Raw genomic sequence first — 17405 nt, forward strand, 5'->3', positions numbered from 1 at the left:
CTACCCTGCCGTCCCAATGATTTCCTGATTTCACTTGGCAAGCCTCAATGGTTTGGGGGGGGGGCTGGGGGGGACAGACACACTGGGAGGGGGGAGGGGCAGACACACTCAGTTGTTCAGTACTCTGCAGAGAGAGAGACCAATATCTCCTTCACATAGAGTTGATCAGGCTGTGGAATGTTGTCCCACTCTTCAATGGCTGTGTGAAGTTGCTGGATATTGGCGGTAACTGGGACACGCTGTCGTACACGTCGATCCAGAGCATCCCAAACATGCTCAATGGGTGACATGTCTGGTGAGTACGCAGGCCATGGAAGAACTGGGACATTTTCAGCTTCCAGGAATTGTGTCCAGGTCTTTGCTCATACCATAACCCCACCGCCACTATGGGGCACTAAGTTCACAACGTTGACAATAGCAAACCGCTCGCCCACACCACGCCGTCTCCGGTTGTGAGGCCCGGTTGGACGTACTACCAAATTCTCTAAAACGACTTTAGAGAGGCGGCTTAAGGTAGAGAAATGATCACTCAATTTCCTGGCAACTGATCTGGTGGACTTTTCTGCAGTCGGCATATAAATTGTGTGCTCCCTCAACTTGAGGCATCTGTGGCATTGTGTTGTGTGTCAAAACTGCACATTTTAAAGTGGCCTTTTATTGTCCCCAGCACAAGGTGCACCTGTGTAATGATCATGCTGTTTAATCAGCTTCTTGATATGACACACCTGTCAGGTGGATGGATTATCTTGGCAAAGGAGAAATGCTCACTAACAGGGATGAAAAAACACACAATTTTGCACAACATTTGTGAAAAAAAAAAGCTTTTTTGTGCGTATGGAAAATTTCAGGCATCTTTTATTTCAGCTCATGAGCCATGGGACCAACACTTTACATGTTGAGTTTATATTTTTGTTCAGCGTGATTAGATCACAGTCCTGTAATAGTGAATATGATAAAAGGTCATTCGATTACTAGAATATCGACCATGCATCACTTCCTTGATTTGAAATGCTTTCTATCTGAATCTAATCCCCCCCCCCCGTGGTGTGGTTCTGTATAGGTACTGGCAGTGGTCACTGTCACCAACCATAGAAACAGAATTACTAGAACAGGCATTGCTGTTCAAGTCAACATTCCGTGATGGGTGGACTGGTGACCGTAATGAGTGGTGCTTCTACATTATGTTTTAGTCCTATTTCTATGACTGTGACACGTTACACAGACAGACTGCTGAGGGACTTCTAACCTACGATGTAATGTCCGCAACCAACAAAGGACTGAAGGGAATACTATAGACTTGTAGAAAACAGATTCCTCCATGTCCATACCTTTTTTAATTCTTACCTTTCCAATCTCTTTCCCTCTCCACCCTCCCCTTTCTCTCAATTACAGACAGGCTTATGAAAACTGTTGTGTGCTAGAGGCTCGTATTTGTTACGATGTGGCCAAGCTGATGTCCCTCAACTCAGAAAGGTAAGTGGTAGTGGTCTCTCCGCTCGACTGTCGCCGTCTGTAGCAATACCATAGAGAGAGTTCGAGGATTTAGATTTAACACGTTTCAGCATGGGCGTTTTCCATTGAGGGGCTTCCACCATTTTAAAGTACACTGAACAAAAATAAACCCAACATGGAAACATTTTGAAAGATTTTACTGAGTTGCTGCTCATATACGGAAAATCAGTCAATTTTAAAAAATGAATTAGGCCCTAATCTATGGATTTCACAAGACTGGGAATACAGATATGAATCTGTTGGTCACAGATACCTTAAAACAAAAAGGTAGGGGACATTGATCAGAAAACCAGTCAGTATCTGGTGTGACCACTTGCCTCATGCAGCGAGACATATCTCCTTCACATACAGTTGATCCGGCTGTTGATTGTGACCTGTGGAATGTTGTCCCACTCCTCTTCAAAGGCTGTGAAGTTGCTGGATATTGGTGGGAACTGGAACACACTGTCGATCCAGAGCATCCCAAACATGCTCAATGGGTGTCTGGTGAGTACGCAGGCCATGGAAGAACTGGGACATTTTAAGCTTCCAGGAATTGTGTCCAGGTCTTTGCGACATGGAGCTGGGCATTATCGTGCTGAAACATGAGGTAAAGGCGGTGGATGAATGGCGCCACAACGGGCCTCAGGATCTTGTCACGATATCTCTGTGTATTCAAATTGCCATCGATAAAATGCAATTGTGTTTGTTGTCTTTGGCTTATACCTGCCAATACCATAACCTCACCACCACCATGGGGCACTCTGTTCACAACGTTGACATCGGCAAACTGCTCGCCCACACGACGCCATACCCGCCATCTGCCCGGTACCGGTGGAGCCGAGATACATCCGCGACACACAAGATGAGAAACGTTACAGCGCCAAACTGCAGTCAGGTCAAAAATGTATTTTTTTTACCTTTATTTAACCAGGCAAGTCAGTTAAGAACAAATTCTTATTTTCAATGACGGCCTAGGAACAGTGGGGTTAACTGCCTTGTTCAGGGGGCAGAACGACAGATTTGTACCTTGTCAGCTCGGGGATTCGATCTAGCAACCTTTCGGTTACTGGCACAACGCTCTAACCACTAGCTTACCTGCTGCTACCTGCCGCTTCGTCGTTCCCTATTGAGGGCAACGCAGATGAGCTTCCTGAGACGGTTTCTGACAGTTTGTGCAGAAAATCATGGGTTTTGCAAAACCCACAGTTTCATCAAGGTTTTGTTTTTGTTATGAAACATCTCTGAGAGATTTTATTTCAGCTCATAAAACTAACCCTTTTTACATGTTGTGTTTATCTATATATATATTTTCAGTATTGTTGACTGGGTTTTGACCAGAGCAGTCTTCCTCTAATTGGTTTAAATGGCTATAAGATATATATCACCGCCATCAAATCTAATGTCACGCCGAATACAACAGACCTTACCGTCAAATTAAACTTACAAACCCTTAACCAACAGTGCAGTTAAAAAAAAAAATAGTTACGAAAATATTAACAAAATAAATTGATGTGAAAAATGTAATAAAATAAAATGTTACGCAATAACAATAACAAGGCTATATACAGGGGGACAATAATTTGGGCCTGGTATAAAGGTCCTGGATGGCAGGAAGCTTGGCCGTACGCACTACCCTCTGTAGTGCCTTACGGTCTGATGCCGAGCAGTTGCCGTACCAGGCGGTGATGCAACCCGTCAGAATGCTCTCGATGGTGCAGCTATAGAACCTTTTGAGGATCTGGGGACCCGTGACAAATTATTTTCAGTCTCCTGAGGGGGAAAAGGTGTTGTCGTGCCCTCTTCACGACTGTCTTGGTGTGTTGGGACCTTGATAGTGGTCCAAACTACATCTGGCGGTCACAGATTTGATTCAGTACTCCCAACACTGCAGGAGGAGGTAAATCACCAATATATCAGTTTTACACTTTTTTTTTTTTTTAAACACAAAAGAAGAAGAACGTGAACTACTTTAAAATTGAGGTAGCCTCAATGGTGCTGCCCATGCTGTCACAGACGCCATAATGGCACAAATGCAAAGATAGAGAGAGGTCCTATCTCTACGAGCAACTACTAATTTGTCTAGTAATCCAGTGTATTTGGTCATGTGATATGAGCACGTGTTTCTGTAAACAGGAAGAAGACTGAACGTAGCATGAAGTTCTTTAAAGACCTACAGTCCAAGGAGCACATCCCCACCATGATCAACCCCAAACCCTGTGGACATCTCTGTTGTTGTATCATCAAGGGCTGTGAACAGGTAAGACCAACGTCGAGCTGTATTTCAACCCTCACCTCAAACCCGTTTACAGTACCACGTCGTTTACAGTACCCCGTCGTTTTACAGTACCACGCCGTTTACAGTACCACACCGTTTACAGTACCCCGTTGTTTACAGTACCACGTCGTTTACAGTACCACGTCGTTTACAGTACCCCGTTGTTTACAGTACCACGTCGTTTACAGTACCCCGTTGTTTACAGTACCCCGCCGTTTACAGTACCCCGCCGTTTACAGTACCATGCCGTTTTTTTTGTCGTATCCAAATGCCACAATCAAATTCCCATTGGATATGTTGCCCTGAGTGACCAGCTATTCTGGTCTTTCATACCGTCTCACTCGTAGTTTTCTCATTCATTAGTCCTTCTTCTTCGTCTTCTTCGTCTTCTAACTAACCATCTCTATTCGACAGGAGGAGGCAGTGAGTTACTACACCAAGCTAGAAGCCCCCTAACTAACCATCTCTATTCTACAGGAGGAGGCAGTGAGTTACTACACCAAGCTGGAAGCCCCCTAACTAACCATTTCTATTCTACAGGAGGAGGCAGTGAGTTACTACACCAAGCTAGAAGCCCCCTAACTAACCATTTCTATTCTACAGGAGGAGGCAGTGAGTTACTACACCAAGCTAGAAGCCCCCTAACTAACCGTCTCTATTCTACAGGAGGAGGCAGTGAGTTACTACACCAAGCTGGAAGCCCCCTAACTAACCATCTCTATTCTACAGGAGGAGGCAGTGAGTTACTACACCAAGCTAGAAGCCCCCTAACTAACCGTCTCTATTCTACAGGAGGAGGCAGTGAGTTACTACACCAAGCTAGAAGCCCCCTAACTAACCATCTCTATTCTACAGGAGGAGGCAGTGAGTTACTACACCAAGCTGGAAGCCCCCTAACTAACCATCTCTATTCTACAGGAGGAGGCAGTGAGTTACTACACCAAGCTGGAAGCCCCCTAACTAACCATCTCTATTCTACAGGAGGAGGCAGTGAGTTACTACACCAAGCTGGAGTCCAAGCTGAAGGAGGAGTACAGGAAGGAGAAAGAGAAGGTCAACAGTAAACCGCTGGGAATGGCCTTCGTTACCTTCCAGAACGAAGCCATGACCGCCATGTAAGAGCCTGTGTGACCAGAGGAATGAGAGGGCGTTTGTGTTTGTTGTTGTTGTTGTTGTTGTTGTAATCTCTCCTTCTACACTTTCAAGTATCGTTCATCACTCGGCTATTGTGAGAATGCTGGAAATCAATGTTTGTCTTTTTTTTTGGGGGGGGTATCTTACGTTGGTAATTATAAATCGAGTGATGTCTTCCTATATGCTTCCCTGTTCAGTATCCTGAAGGACTACAATGCCTGTAATTGTCAGGGCTGCCACTGTCAGAGGGAACCCAGGTCTTCTTCCTTCAGCCAGCACCTTCACACATATTCCTGGACGGTCGGCTACGCACCAGACCCACAGAACGTCTACTGGTGAGAACACACACACACACACACACACACACACACACACACACACACACACATATAGCACAGATTTATGTACTCCTTTCCCCTCTGGGGTATTGAATGTGTTATGTCACCACCAGACATCCTGTTGTAAAGAAATACTTCTGGTTAGACAGCAGTTCTCCTGAGTGCGTTATGTCACCACCAGACATCCTGTTGTAAAGAAATACTTCTGGTTAGACAGCAGTTCTCCTGAGTGCGTTATGTCACCACCAGACATCCTGTTGTAAAGAAATACTTCTGGTTAGACAGCAGTTCTCCTGAGTGCGTTATGTCACCACCAGACATCCTGTTGTAAAGAAATACTTCTGGTTAGACAGCAGTTCTCCTGAGTGTGTTATGTCACCACCAGACATCCTGTTGTAAAGAAATACTTCTGGTTAAACAGCAGTTCTCCTGAGTGCGTTATGTCACCACCAGACATCCTGTTGTAAAGAAATACTTCTGGTTAGACAGCAGTTCTCCTGAGTGCGTTATGTCACCACCAGACATTCTGTTGTAAAGAAATACTTCTGGTTAAACAGCAGTTCTCCTGAGTGCGTTATGACGCCACCAGACATCCTGTTGTAAAGAAATACTTCTGGTTAGACAGCAGTTCTCCTGAGTGCGTTATGTCACCACCAGACATGCTGTTGTAAAGAAATACTTCTGGTTAAACAGCAGTTCTCCTGAGTGCGTTATGACGCCACCAGACATCCTGTTGTAAAGAAATACTTCTGGTTAGACAGCAGTTCTCCTGAGTGCGTTATGTCACCACCAGACATGCTGTTGTAAAGAAATACTTCTGGTTAGACAGCAGTTCTCCTGAGTGCGTTATGTCACCACCAGACATCCTGTTGTAAAGAAATACTTCTGGTTAAACAGCAGTTCTCCTGAGTGCGTTATGTCACCACCAGACATCCTGTTGTAAAGAAATACTTCTGGTTAAACAGCAGTTCTCCTGAGTGCGTTATGTCACCACCAGACATCCTGTTGTAAAGAAATACTTCTGGTTAAACAGCAGTTCTCCTGAGTGCGTTATGTCACCACCAGACATCCTGTTGTAAAGAAATACTTCTGGTTAAACAGCAGTTCTCCTGAGTGCGTTATGTCACCACCAGACATCCTGTTGTAAAGAAATACTTCTGGTTAGACAGCAGTTCTCCTGAGTGCGTTATGACGCCAGATATACCCCAGGTCTATTTCACTTGGATACATGTAGATCAGGGATGGGCAACTGCCACCTTATAAACACACCTTAGCCAAGAGGTTTACATACACCTTAGCCAAGAAGTTTACACACACCTTAGCCAAGAAGTTTATACACACCTTAGCCAAGAAGTTTACACACCTTAGCCAAGAAGTTTACACACACCTTAGCCAAGAAGTTTATACACACCTTAGCCAAGAAGTTTATACACACCTTAGCCAAGAAGTTTACACACACCTTAGCCAAGAAGTTTACACACACTTTAGCCAAGAAGTTTACACACACCTTAGCCAAGAAGTTTACACACACCTTAGCCAAGAAGTTTACACACACCGTAGCCAAGAAGTTTACACACACCTTAGCCAAGAAGTTTACACACACCGTAGCCAAGAAGTTTACACACACCGTAGCCAAGAAGTTTACACACACCGTAGCCAAGAAGTTTACACACACCTTAGCCAAGAAGTTTACACACACCTTAGCCAAGAAGTTTACACACACCTTAGCCAAGAAGTTTACACACACCGTAGCCAAGAAGTTTACACACACCTTAGCCAAGAAGTTTACACACACCTTAGCCAAGAAGTTTACACACCTTAGCCAAGAAGTTTACATACACCTTAGCCAAATACATTTAAACTCATTTTTTTCTCTCACAATTCCCGACATTTAATCCTAGTAAAAAATCCCTGTCTTAGGTCAGTTAGGATCACCACTTTATTTTAAGAATGTGGAATGTCAGAATAATAGTAGAGAGAATGATTTATTTCAGCTTTTATTTCTTTCATCACATTCCCAGTGGGCCAGAAGTTTACATACACTCAATTAGTATTTGGTAGCATTGCCTTGAAATTGTTTAACTTGGGTCAAATGTTTTCGGGTAGCCTTCCCCGAGCTTCCCACAATAAGTTGGGTGAATTTTGGCTCATTCCTCCTGACAGAGCTGGTGTAACTGAGTCAGGTTTGTAGGCCTCCTTGCCCACACGCTTTTTCAGTTCTGACCACAAATGTTCTATAGGATTGAGGTCAGGGCTTTGTGATGGCCACTCCAATACCTTGACTTTGTTGTCCTTAAGACATTTTGCCACAACTTTGGAAGTATGCTTGGGGTCATTGTCCATTTGGAAGACCCATTTGTGACCAAGCTTTAACTTCCTGACTGATGTTTTGAGATGTTGCTTCAATGTATCCACCTAATTTTTCTACCTTATGATGCCATCTATTTTGTGAAGTGCACCAGTCCATCCTGCAGCAAAGCACCCCCACAACATGATGCTGCCACCCCCGTGCTTGAGTGGCCCAGCCAGAGCCCGAACTTAAACCCGATCTAACGTGGGGGGGGGGGGGGGGGGGGACTCAGTCAGCCTCTCAATTTACTGTTGAGTATTGAAACAGTAGAATGCAGGAGGTGTAATTTAGAGATTTGGTGTTTCATCAGAAATGACTCAATTAGCCCTGTCAGCAAAACATTATTTGATTGGTAAATTTAGTCTAGCAGCCAGCTATCCAAACTTGTAGTAAGCATGGTTGAATTACCAACTGTGGTGTGTGGCTCATTAATCATTAGTTATCATTTTAAAAACTGTAAACATTTTACCTCCGCCCTATAGCAAAATGTGGAGAATTGCAGGAAATTAGGAGGGGAGGGGAAAATAATTTTGAACGGTCATCTGACTCGGAAACTCTGGCATCTTTCTTAGAGCTCTCACTTTCCGTCCTGAAGTTCACTGAGGTCATGATTTGACCTCGTTTTTTTCCCCCAGAGTTCTCAGTTTTCTTGAAAGCACCATGATTATCATATGCAGGTACCATCAGTCCAGTAAATTTTTTTAAAGAAAAGGTAATTATTTGTACGTTATTTCAATTTATGCAGGGCTGTGCCTCGCAAGTGCTACACCAACTGATCTACAGTATTTTATTATCAAAGCTTGAGTCCTGAAATATAATATGATCTGAGAAGAACAATATTGGCAGGCCAGGCATATAGCCAATATGCTGTGATAATGTATTAGACCAGGCATATAGCCAATATGCTGTGATAATGTATTAGACCAGGCATACAGCCAATATGCTGTGATAATGTATTATACCAGGCATGTAGCCAATATGCTGTGATAATGTAATAGACCAGGCATATAGCCAATATGCTGTGATAATGTATTCGGGCTACTGCACACCTCATTCCTACAGAACGGTTTTTATTGGATTAATGTAAAAATATATATATATTTTTTTAAACAATTATCTGAGTGGACTGACTGCTTTCTTTTTGACTGCGGAAGTGATCTCGACTCGTGACAACTGGCCTCTGGTGTAGATGATTAGCTAACTGCTGAGTGCTGGTATCAGATTACCCCACAGCTGAGACTGTGCATATCTGGCGGGGTCTCTTGGTGTCAGCCTCAGTCCTGTATGTATGTGAAGGGTCATGGAGTGGAAATCAAGCCCCTCTCGGCCAGAGCTATTCAAATCTTCTCAAGGACAAGAGGTTGTGACCATTTTATTCTTCGTGTTAAAACTGCCATTTTACTTTCACCCATTTTCCCTTTAAAACGATGAGAAGAAGACAAATAAATCATCATTTTACAACGCAGGATAATCGTTAAATCACGTTAGTTAGTTTGATTTACTTGGGCCGGGAAACCCTTTAAATCAAATCAAAGTTTATTAGTCACGTGCGCCGAATACAACGGGTGTGGGTAGACCTTACAGTGAAAGGCTGAATACAACAGGTGTAGTAGACCTTACAGTGAAAGGCTGAATACAACAGGTGTAGTAGACCTTACAGTGTAATGCTGAATACAACAGGTGTAGTAGACCTTACAGTGAAAGGCTGAATACAACGGGTGTAGTAGACCTCACAGTGAAATGCTGAATACAACGGGTGTAGTAGACCTCACAGTGAAATCCTGAATACAACAGGTGTAGTAGACCTTACAGTGAAAGGCTGAATACAACAGGTGTAGTAGACCTTACAGTGAAATGCTGAATACAACAGGTGTAGGTAGACCTTACAGTGAAATGCTGAATACAACAGGTGTAGTAGACCTTACAGTGAAATGCTGAATACAACAGGTGTAGTAGACCTTACAGTGTAATGCTGAATACAACGGGTGTAGTAGACCTTACAGTGAAATGCTGAATACAACAGGTGTAGTAGACCTCACAGTGAAATGCTGAATACAACAGGTGTAGTAGACCTTACAGTGAAATGCTGAATACAACAGGTGTAGTAGACCTTACAGTGAAATGCTGAATACAACAGGTGTAGTAGACCTTACAGTGAAAGGCTGAATACAACAGGTGTAGTAGACCTTACAGTGAAATGCTGAATACAACAGGTGTAGTAGACCTTACAGTGTAATGCTGAATACAACGGGTGTAGTAGACCTTACAGTGAAATGCTGAATACAACAGGTGTAGTAGACCTTACAGTGAAAGGCTGAATACAACGGGTGTAGTAGACCTCACAGTGAAATGCTGAATACAACGGGTGTAGTAGACCTCACAGTGAAATGCTGAATACAACAGGTGTAGTAGACCTTACAGTGAAATGCTGAATACAACAGGTGTAGTAGACCTTACAGTGAAATGCTGAATACAACAGGTGTAGTAGACCTCACAGTGAAATGCTGAATACAACAGGTGTAGTAGACCTTACAGTGAAATGCTGAATACAACAGGTGTAGTAGACCTTACAGTGAAAGGCTGAATACAACAGGTGTAGTAGACCTCACAGTGAAATGCTGAATACAACAGGTGTAGTAGACCTTACAGTGAAAGGCTGAATACAACAGGTGTAGTAGACCTTACAGTGAAATGCTGAATACAACAGGTGTAGGTAGACCTTACAGTGAAATGCTGAATACAACAGGTGTAGTAGACCTTACAGTGAAATGCTGAATACAACAGGTGTAGTAGACCTCACAGTGAAATGCTGAATACAACAGGTGTAGTAGACCTCACAGTGAAATGCTGAATACAACAGGTGTAGTAGACCTCACAGTGAAATGCTGAATACAACAGGTGTAGTAGACCTTACAGTGAAAGGCTGAATACAACAGGTGTAGTAGACCTCACAGTGAAATGCTGAATACAACAGGTGTAGTAGACCTTACAGTGAAATGCTGAATACAACAGGTGTAGACTTCACAGTGAAATGCTTACTTAGATGGCCAACAATGCAGTTTTAAGAAGACCCCCCCCCCCCCCCCAAATAGAGATATGAATAACAAATAATTAAACAGCAGTAAATAACAATAGCAAGGAAGTACCGGTCAATGTGTTACGGTACAGAGTCAATGTGGAGGCTATATACAGGGGGTACCGGTACAGAGTCAATGTGGAGGCTATATACAGGGTGTTACGGTACAGAGTCAATGTGGAGGCTATATACAGGGTGTTACGGTACAGAGTCAATGTGGAGGCTATATACAGGGTGTTACGGTACAGAGTCAATGTGGAGGCTATATACAGGGGGTACCGGTACAGAGTCAATGTGGAGGCTATATACAGGGGGTACCGGTACAGAGTCAATGTGGAGGCTATATACAGGGTGTTACGGTACAGAGTCAATGTGGAGGCTATATACAGGGTGTTACGGTACAGAGTCAATGTTGAGGCTATATACAGGCGGTACCAGTACAGAGTCAATGTGGAGGCTATATACAGGGGGTACCGGTACAGAGTCAATGTGGAGGCTATATACAGGGTGTTACGGTACAGAGTCAATGTGGAGGCTATATACAGGGTGTTACGGTACAGAGTCAATGTGGAGGCTATATACAGGGGGTACCAGTACAGAGTCAATGTGGAGACTATATACAGGGTGTTACGGTACAGAGTCAATGTGGAGGCTATATACAGGGTGTTACGGTACAGAGTCAATGTGGAGGCTATATACAGGGTGTTACGGTACAGAGTTAATGTGGAGGCTATATACAGGGTGTTACGGTACAGAGTCAATGTGGAGACTATATACAGGGGGTACCGGTACAGAGTCAATGTGGAGACTATATACAGGGTGTTACGGTACAGAGTCAATGTGGAGGCTATATACAGGGGGTACCGGTACAGAGTCAATGTGGAGGCTATATACAGGGTATTACGGTACAGAGTCAGTGTGAGGGGGCGACGACTAGGTACTAACACTGCTATAATTGGTAAACGGTTCACCCGATATGGATGAAAATACCCTCAAATTAAAGCTGACAGTCCTGCACTTTAACCTCATAGTCGTTATATTTTCCAATCCAAAGTGCTGGAATGCAGAGACAGAACAACAGAAATGTGTCGCTGTCGCAATAATTACAGAGGACTCCGTATGTATATAGAGACGCAGACTATTGTTGGTCATGGAAATTTGGGTAAAAGTCATGGAGAAGTAATGGATTTTTAAAAACGTTTCAATCTGTGAAAATGTGTATGAACCCTGTATGGACGATAATGTTGTGTTCTATATTGATAGATTGACCTCTCCTCTCCTGGTTTCTCCCAGGAAGCATCTGGGTTCCCCTGGTGATTGATTGATTGACCTCTCCTCTCCTGGTTTCTCCCAGGGAGCATCTGGGTTCCCCTGGTTATTGATTGATTGATTGACCTCTCCTCTCCTGGTTTCTCCCAGGGAGCATCTGGGTTCCCCTGGTTATTGATTGATAGATTGACCTCTCCTCTCCTGGTTTCTCCCAGGGAGCATCTGGGTTCCCCTGGTTATTGATTGATAGATTGACCTCTCCTCTCCTGGTTTCTCCCAGGGAGCATCTGGGTTCCCCTGGTTATTGATTGATAGATTGACCTCTCCTCTCCTGGTTTCTCCCAGGGAGCATCTGGGTTCCCCTGGTTATTGATTGATAGATTGACCTCTCCTCTCCTGGTTTCTCCCAGGGAGCATCTGGGTTCCCCTGGTTATTGATTGATTGATTGACCTGTCCTCTCCTGGTTTCTCCCAGGGAGCATCTGGGTTCCCCTGGTTATTGATTGATTGATTGACCTCTCCTCTCCTGGTTTCTCCCAGGGAGCATCTGGGTTCCCCTGGTTATTGATTGATAGATTGACCTCTCCTCTCCTGGTTTCTCCCAGGGAGCATCTGGGTTCCCCTGGTGATTGATTGATATATTGACCTGTCCTCTCCTGGTTTCTCCCAGGGAGCATCTGGGTTCCCCTGGTGATTGATTGATATATTGACCTCTCCTCTCCTGGTTTCTCCCAGGGAGCATCTGGGTTCCCCTGGTTATTGATTGATAGATTGACCTCTCCTCTCCTGGTTTCTCCCAGGAAGCATCTGGGTTCCCCTGGTGATTGATTGATTGATATATTGACCTCTCCTCTCCTGGTTTCTCCCAGGAAGCATCTGGGTTCCCCTGGTTATTGATTGATTGATAGATTGACCTGTCCTCTCCTGGTTTCTCCCAGGAAGCATCTGGGTTCCCCTGGTTATTGATTGATTGATAGATTGACCTGTCCTCTCCTGGTTTCTCCCAGGGAGCATCTGGGTTCCCCTGGTTATTGATTGATTGATATATTGACCTGTCCTCTCCTGGTTTCTCCCAGGGAGCATCTGTCAGTTGGAGGGTTCCCCTGGTGGCTGAGATGCTTCATCATCAACTGTATCCTCTTCCTCCTCCTCTTCTTCCTCACAACCCCCGCCATCATCATCTCCACCATGGACAAGTTCAACGTCACCAAGCCTGTCGAGTACCTCAACGTGAGTCACCTTTGGCCTCTCTTTCTGAAGCTCAGGAGGTTGAATGTCAGGATGTGTCCCAAACAGCACCCTATTCCCTATTTAGTGCACCCTATTTCCTATTTTGGTGCACGCTATTTCCTATTTGGTGCACCCTATTCCCTATTTGGTGCACCCTATTCCCTATTTGGTGGAAAAAGGGGCATTAGTCTGTGTACTATAACTAAACTTAACTGTTAACCTTCATCTGCAATATTCCACCCCTCCATCCTCTACCTCTGTTCCTCGTCCTCTACCACTCTTCCTCATCCTCTACCTCTCCTCCCTCTCTTCCTCTCCTTCCTGTCTTCCTCTCCTTCCTCTCTTCCTCATCCTCTACCACTCTTCCTCATCCTCTACCTCTCCTCCCTTTCTTCCTCTCCTTCCTCTCTTCCTCATCCTCTACCACTCTTCCTCATCCTCTACCTCTCCTCCCTTTCTTCCTCATCCTCTACCTCTCCTTCCTCATCCTCTACCTCTCCTTCCTCTCTTCCTCTCCTCTACCTCTCTTCCTCATCCTCTACCACTCTTCCTCATCCTCTACCTCTCCTCCCTTTCTTCCTCATCCTCTACCTCTCCTTCCTCTCTTCCTCTCCTCTACCTCTCTTCCTCATCCTCTAACTTTCTTCCTCATCCTCTAACTTTCTTCCTCATCCTCTAACTTTCTTCCTCATCCTCTACCTTTCTTCCTCATCCTCTACCTTTCTTCCTCATCCTCTACCTTTCTTCCTCATCCTTTACCTTTCTTCCTCATCCTCTACCTTTCTTCCTCATCCTCTTCCTCTCCTTCCTTTCTTCCTCATCCTCTACCTCTCTTCCTCATCCTCTACCTTTCTTCCTCATCCTCTACCTTTCTTCCTCATCCTCTACCTTTCTTCCTCATCCTCTACCTGTCTTCCTCATCCTCTACCTTTCTTCCTCATCCTCTACCTTTCTTCCTCATCCTCTACCTTTCTTCCTCATCCTCTACCTTTCTTCCTCATCCTCTACCTCTCCTCCCTTTCTTCTTCATCCTGTACCTCTCCTCCCTCTTCCTCTCATTCCTCTCTACCTTTCTTCCTCATCCTCTACCTTTCTTCCTCATCCTCTACCTTTCTTCCTCATCATCTACCTTTCTTCTTCATCCTCTACCTCTCCTCCCTTTCTTCCTCTCCTTCCTCTCTACCTCTCTCCCTCATCCTCTACCTCTCTCCCTCATCCTCCACCTCTCTCCCTCATCCTCCACCTCTCTCCCTCTCCTTCCCCTCCTCCTCCCTCTCTTCCTCTCCTCCTCCAGAACCCCATTGTGACCCAGTTCTTCCCCACCCTGCTGCTGTGGGCCTTCTCCGCCCTGCTACCCACCATCGTATACTACTCTGCCTTCTTCGAGGCCCACTGGACACGGTACCACTCTCTCTCACTCACACACACACTGGACACGGTACCACTCTCTCTCACTCACACACACACTGGACACGGTACCACTCTCTCTCACTCACACACACACTGGACACGGTACCACTCTCTCTCACTCACACACACACTGGACACGGTACCACTCTCTCTCACTCACACACACACTGGACACGGTACCACTCTCTCTCACTCACACACACACTGGACACGGTACCACTCTCTCTCACTCACACACACACTGGACACGGTACCACTCTCTCTCACTCACACACACACTGGACACGGTACCACTCTCTCTCACTCATACACACACTGGACACGGTACCACTCTATCTCACTCACACATACACTGGACACGGTACCACTCTCTCTCACTCACACACACACTGGACACGGTACCACTCTCTCTCACTCACACACACACTGGACACGGTACCACTCTCTCTCACTCATACACACACTGGACACGGTACCACTCTATCTCACTCACACATACACTGGACACGGTACCACTCTCTCTCACTCACACACACACTGGACACGGTACCACTCTCTCTCACTCATACACACACTGGACACTGTACAACTCACACACACACTGGACACGGTACCACTCATACACACCCCGGACACGGTACCATTCTCTCTCACTCATACACACACTGGACACGGTACCATTCTCTCTCACTCATACACACACTGGACACTGTACAACTCACACACACTGGACACGGTACCATTTTCTCTCACTCATACACACACTGGACACGGTACCATTCTCTCTCACTCATACACACACTGGACACGGTACCATTCTCTCTCACTCATACACACACTGGACACTGTACAACTCACACACACACTGGACACGGTACCATTCTCTCTCACTCATACACACACTGGACACGGTACCATTCTCTCTCACTCATACACACACTGGACACGGTACGACTCACACACGTTATGCTAGTCCATTGTATCTGATGATGACTCCCACTTCTGAGTTAGCAGTGAATTATTTGGTGAGAGACCTGGCCGTGTGGTGCCAGGACAACAACCTCTCTCCCTCAACGTGATCCAGACAAAAGAGCTGATCGTGGACTACAGGAGAAGGAGGGCCGAAAACGCCCCCATTCTCATCGACGGGGCTGTGGTGGAGCGGGTCGAGAGTTTCAAGTTCCTTGGTGTCGACATCACCAACAAACTATCATGGTCCAAACACAACAAAGAAGTCGTGAAGAGGGCCCGACAACGCCTCTTCCCCCTCAGGAGACTGAAAAGATGTGTCACGGGTCCCTAGATCCTCAAAAAGTTCTACAGCTGCACCATCGAGAGCATCCTGACGGGTTGCATCACCGCCTGGTATGGCACCTGCTAGGCATAAGACTGAAATGTGCTACAGAGGGTAGTGTGTATGGCCCAGTACATCACTGGGGCCAAGCTTCCTGCCATCCAGGACCCATATTCTAGACGGTGTCTGCCCACCCAAGACATGACCCAAGACTGTTCTCTCTGCTACCGTACGGCAAGCGGTACCGGAGCGCCAAGTCTAGGTCCAAAGGACTCCTTAACAGCTTCTACCCCCAAGCCAAAAGACTGCTGAACAACGAATCAAATAGCCACCCGGACTATTTCATATTTACCAGATCCACAAACTCCTGAGCTGTTTTTGCTGTCTATTTGTGCTCCTCTCCTCCTCCCACCTCCTCCCACCTCCTCCCACCTCTGTCCACCGCTCTGGCAGAGCCGTCGCCAGCTGGAACGGTCGGCAGCAGCGTCCTCTAGGTCTGTGGGTTTGATGTTGCACTTCTTCAGCAACGTTTTCATCTGCCCCCCCACCCCCCCCTCCGGCTGAAGTATAGCTGGCCATACAGGATCTTCTGCGGCGAGCACTCCTGAGACATTCTAATGACATGCCCAAGCCAGCGCTGCTGGTGCTGGGGTACCATGGCCTCTATACTCTTACAGTTGGTGCTGGGGTACCATGGCCTCCATACTCTTACAGTTGGTGCTGGGGTACCATGGCCTCCATACTCTTACAGTTGGTGCTGGGTGACCATGGCCTCTATACTCTTACAGTTGGTGCTGGGTGACCATGGCCTCTATACTCTATACTCTTACAGTTGGTGCTGGGGTACCATGGCCTCTATACTAGAACAGTTGGTGCTGGGGTACCATGGCCTCCATACTCTTACAGTTGGTGCTGGGTGACCATGGCCTCCATACTCTTACAGTTGGTGCTGGGTGACTATGGCCTCCATACTCTTATAGTTGGTGCTGGGTGACCATGGCCTCTATACTATTACACTTGGTCTTACCAAGTATTTCTGTATGGGTCACACGGTCGCACCAGGTGAATCCCAGGATGCACTGCAGGTAACTTATGTGGAATCACTCGAGCTGCTTGTTGTGTCGACTGTAAGTGACCCAGGCGTCATGGCTGTAAAGTGGCCCAGGCGTCTCGGCTGTAAAGTGGCCCAGGCGTCTCGGCTGTAAAGTGACCCAGGCTTCACAGCTGTAAAGTGACCCAGGCTTCACAGCTGTAAAGTGACCCAGGCTTCACAGCTGTAAAGTGACCCAGGCTTCACGGCTGTAAAGTGACCCAGCCTTCACAGCTGTAATGTGACCTCTAGGCTTCACAGCTGTAAAGTGACCTAGGCGTCACGGCTGTAAAGTGACCCAGGCTGTAAACCAGTGTGGTGATGCCAATGGCTTGATAGACGGCGACTTTGTTGTGGAGGCGGATATCCCTGTTTTGGAAGACCCCGTGTCTTGAGTTTCCAGAAGGCAGCTGATGATTGCTTGATCCTGTTTTGAATTTCGAGG

General features: G+C 45.9%; 1 protein-coding gene across 4 annotated transcripts in view; it reads left to right on the forward strand.

Moving 5' to 3' along the window:
- LOC110491229 (CSC1-like protein 2) overlaps positions 1–17405 on the forward strand; it is a 91717-nt gene that overhangs the window by 46461 nt on the left and 27851 nt on the right. For all 4 annotated transcript variants that reach the window (XM_036946002.1, XM_036946004.1, XM_036946003.1 and 1 more), the window contains 6 exons: positions 1393–1473; positions 3628–3751; positions 4751–4884; positions 5101–5238; positions 13013–13166; positions 14461–14567. In XM_036946002.1, coding sequence (XP_036801897.1) covers positions 1393–1473; positions 3628–3751; positions 4751–4884; positions 5101–5238; positions 13013–13166; positions 14461–14567 — 738 coding nt within the window. The remainder of the gene's footprint in view (positions 1–1392; positions 1474–3627; positions 3752–4750; positions 4885–5100; positions 5239–13012; positions 13167–14460; positions 14568–17405) is intronic.

Source organism: Oncorhynchus mykiss, chromosome 16 (genome assembly GCF_013265735.2).
Source record: "Oncorhynchus mykiss isolate Arlee chromosome 16, USDA_OmykA_1.1, whole genome shotgun sequence".
Taxonomy (NCBI): domain Eukaryota; kingdom Metazoa; phylum Chordata; class Actinopteri; order Salmoniformes; family Salmonidae; genus Oncorhynchus; species Oncorhynchus mykiss.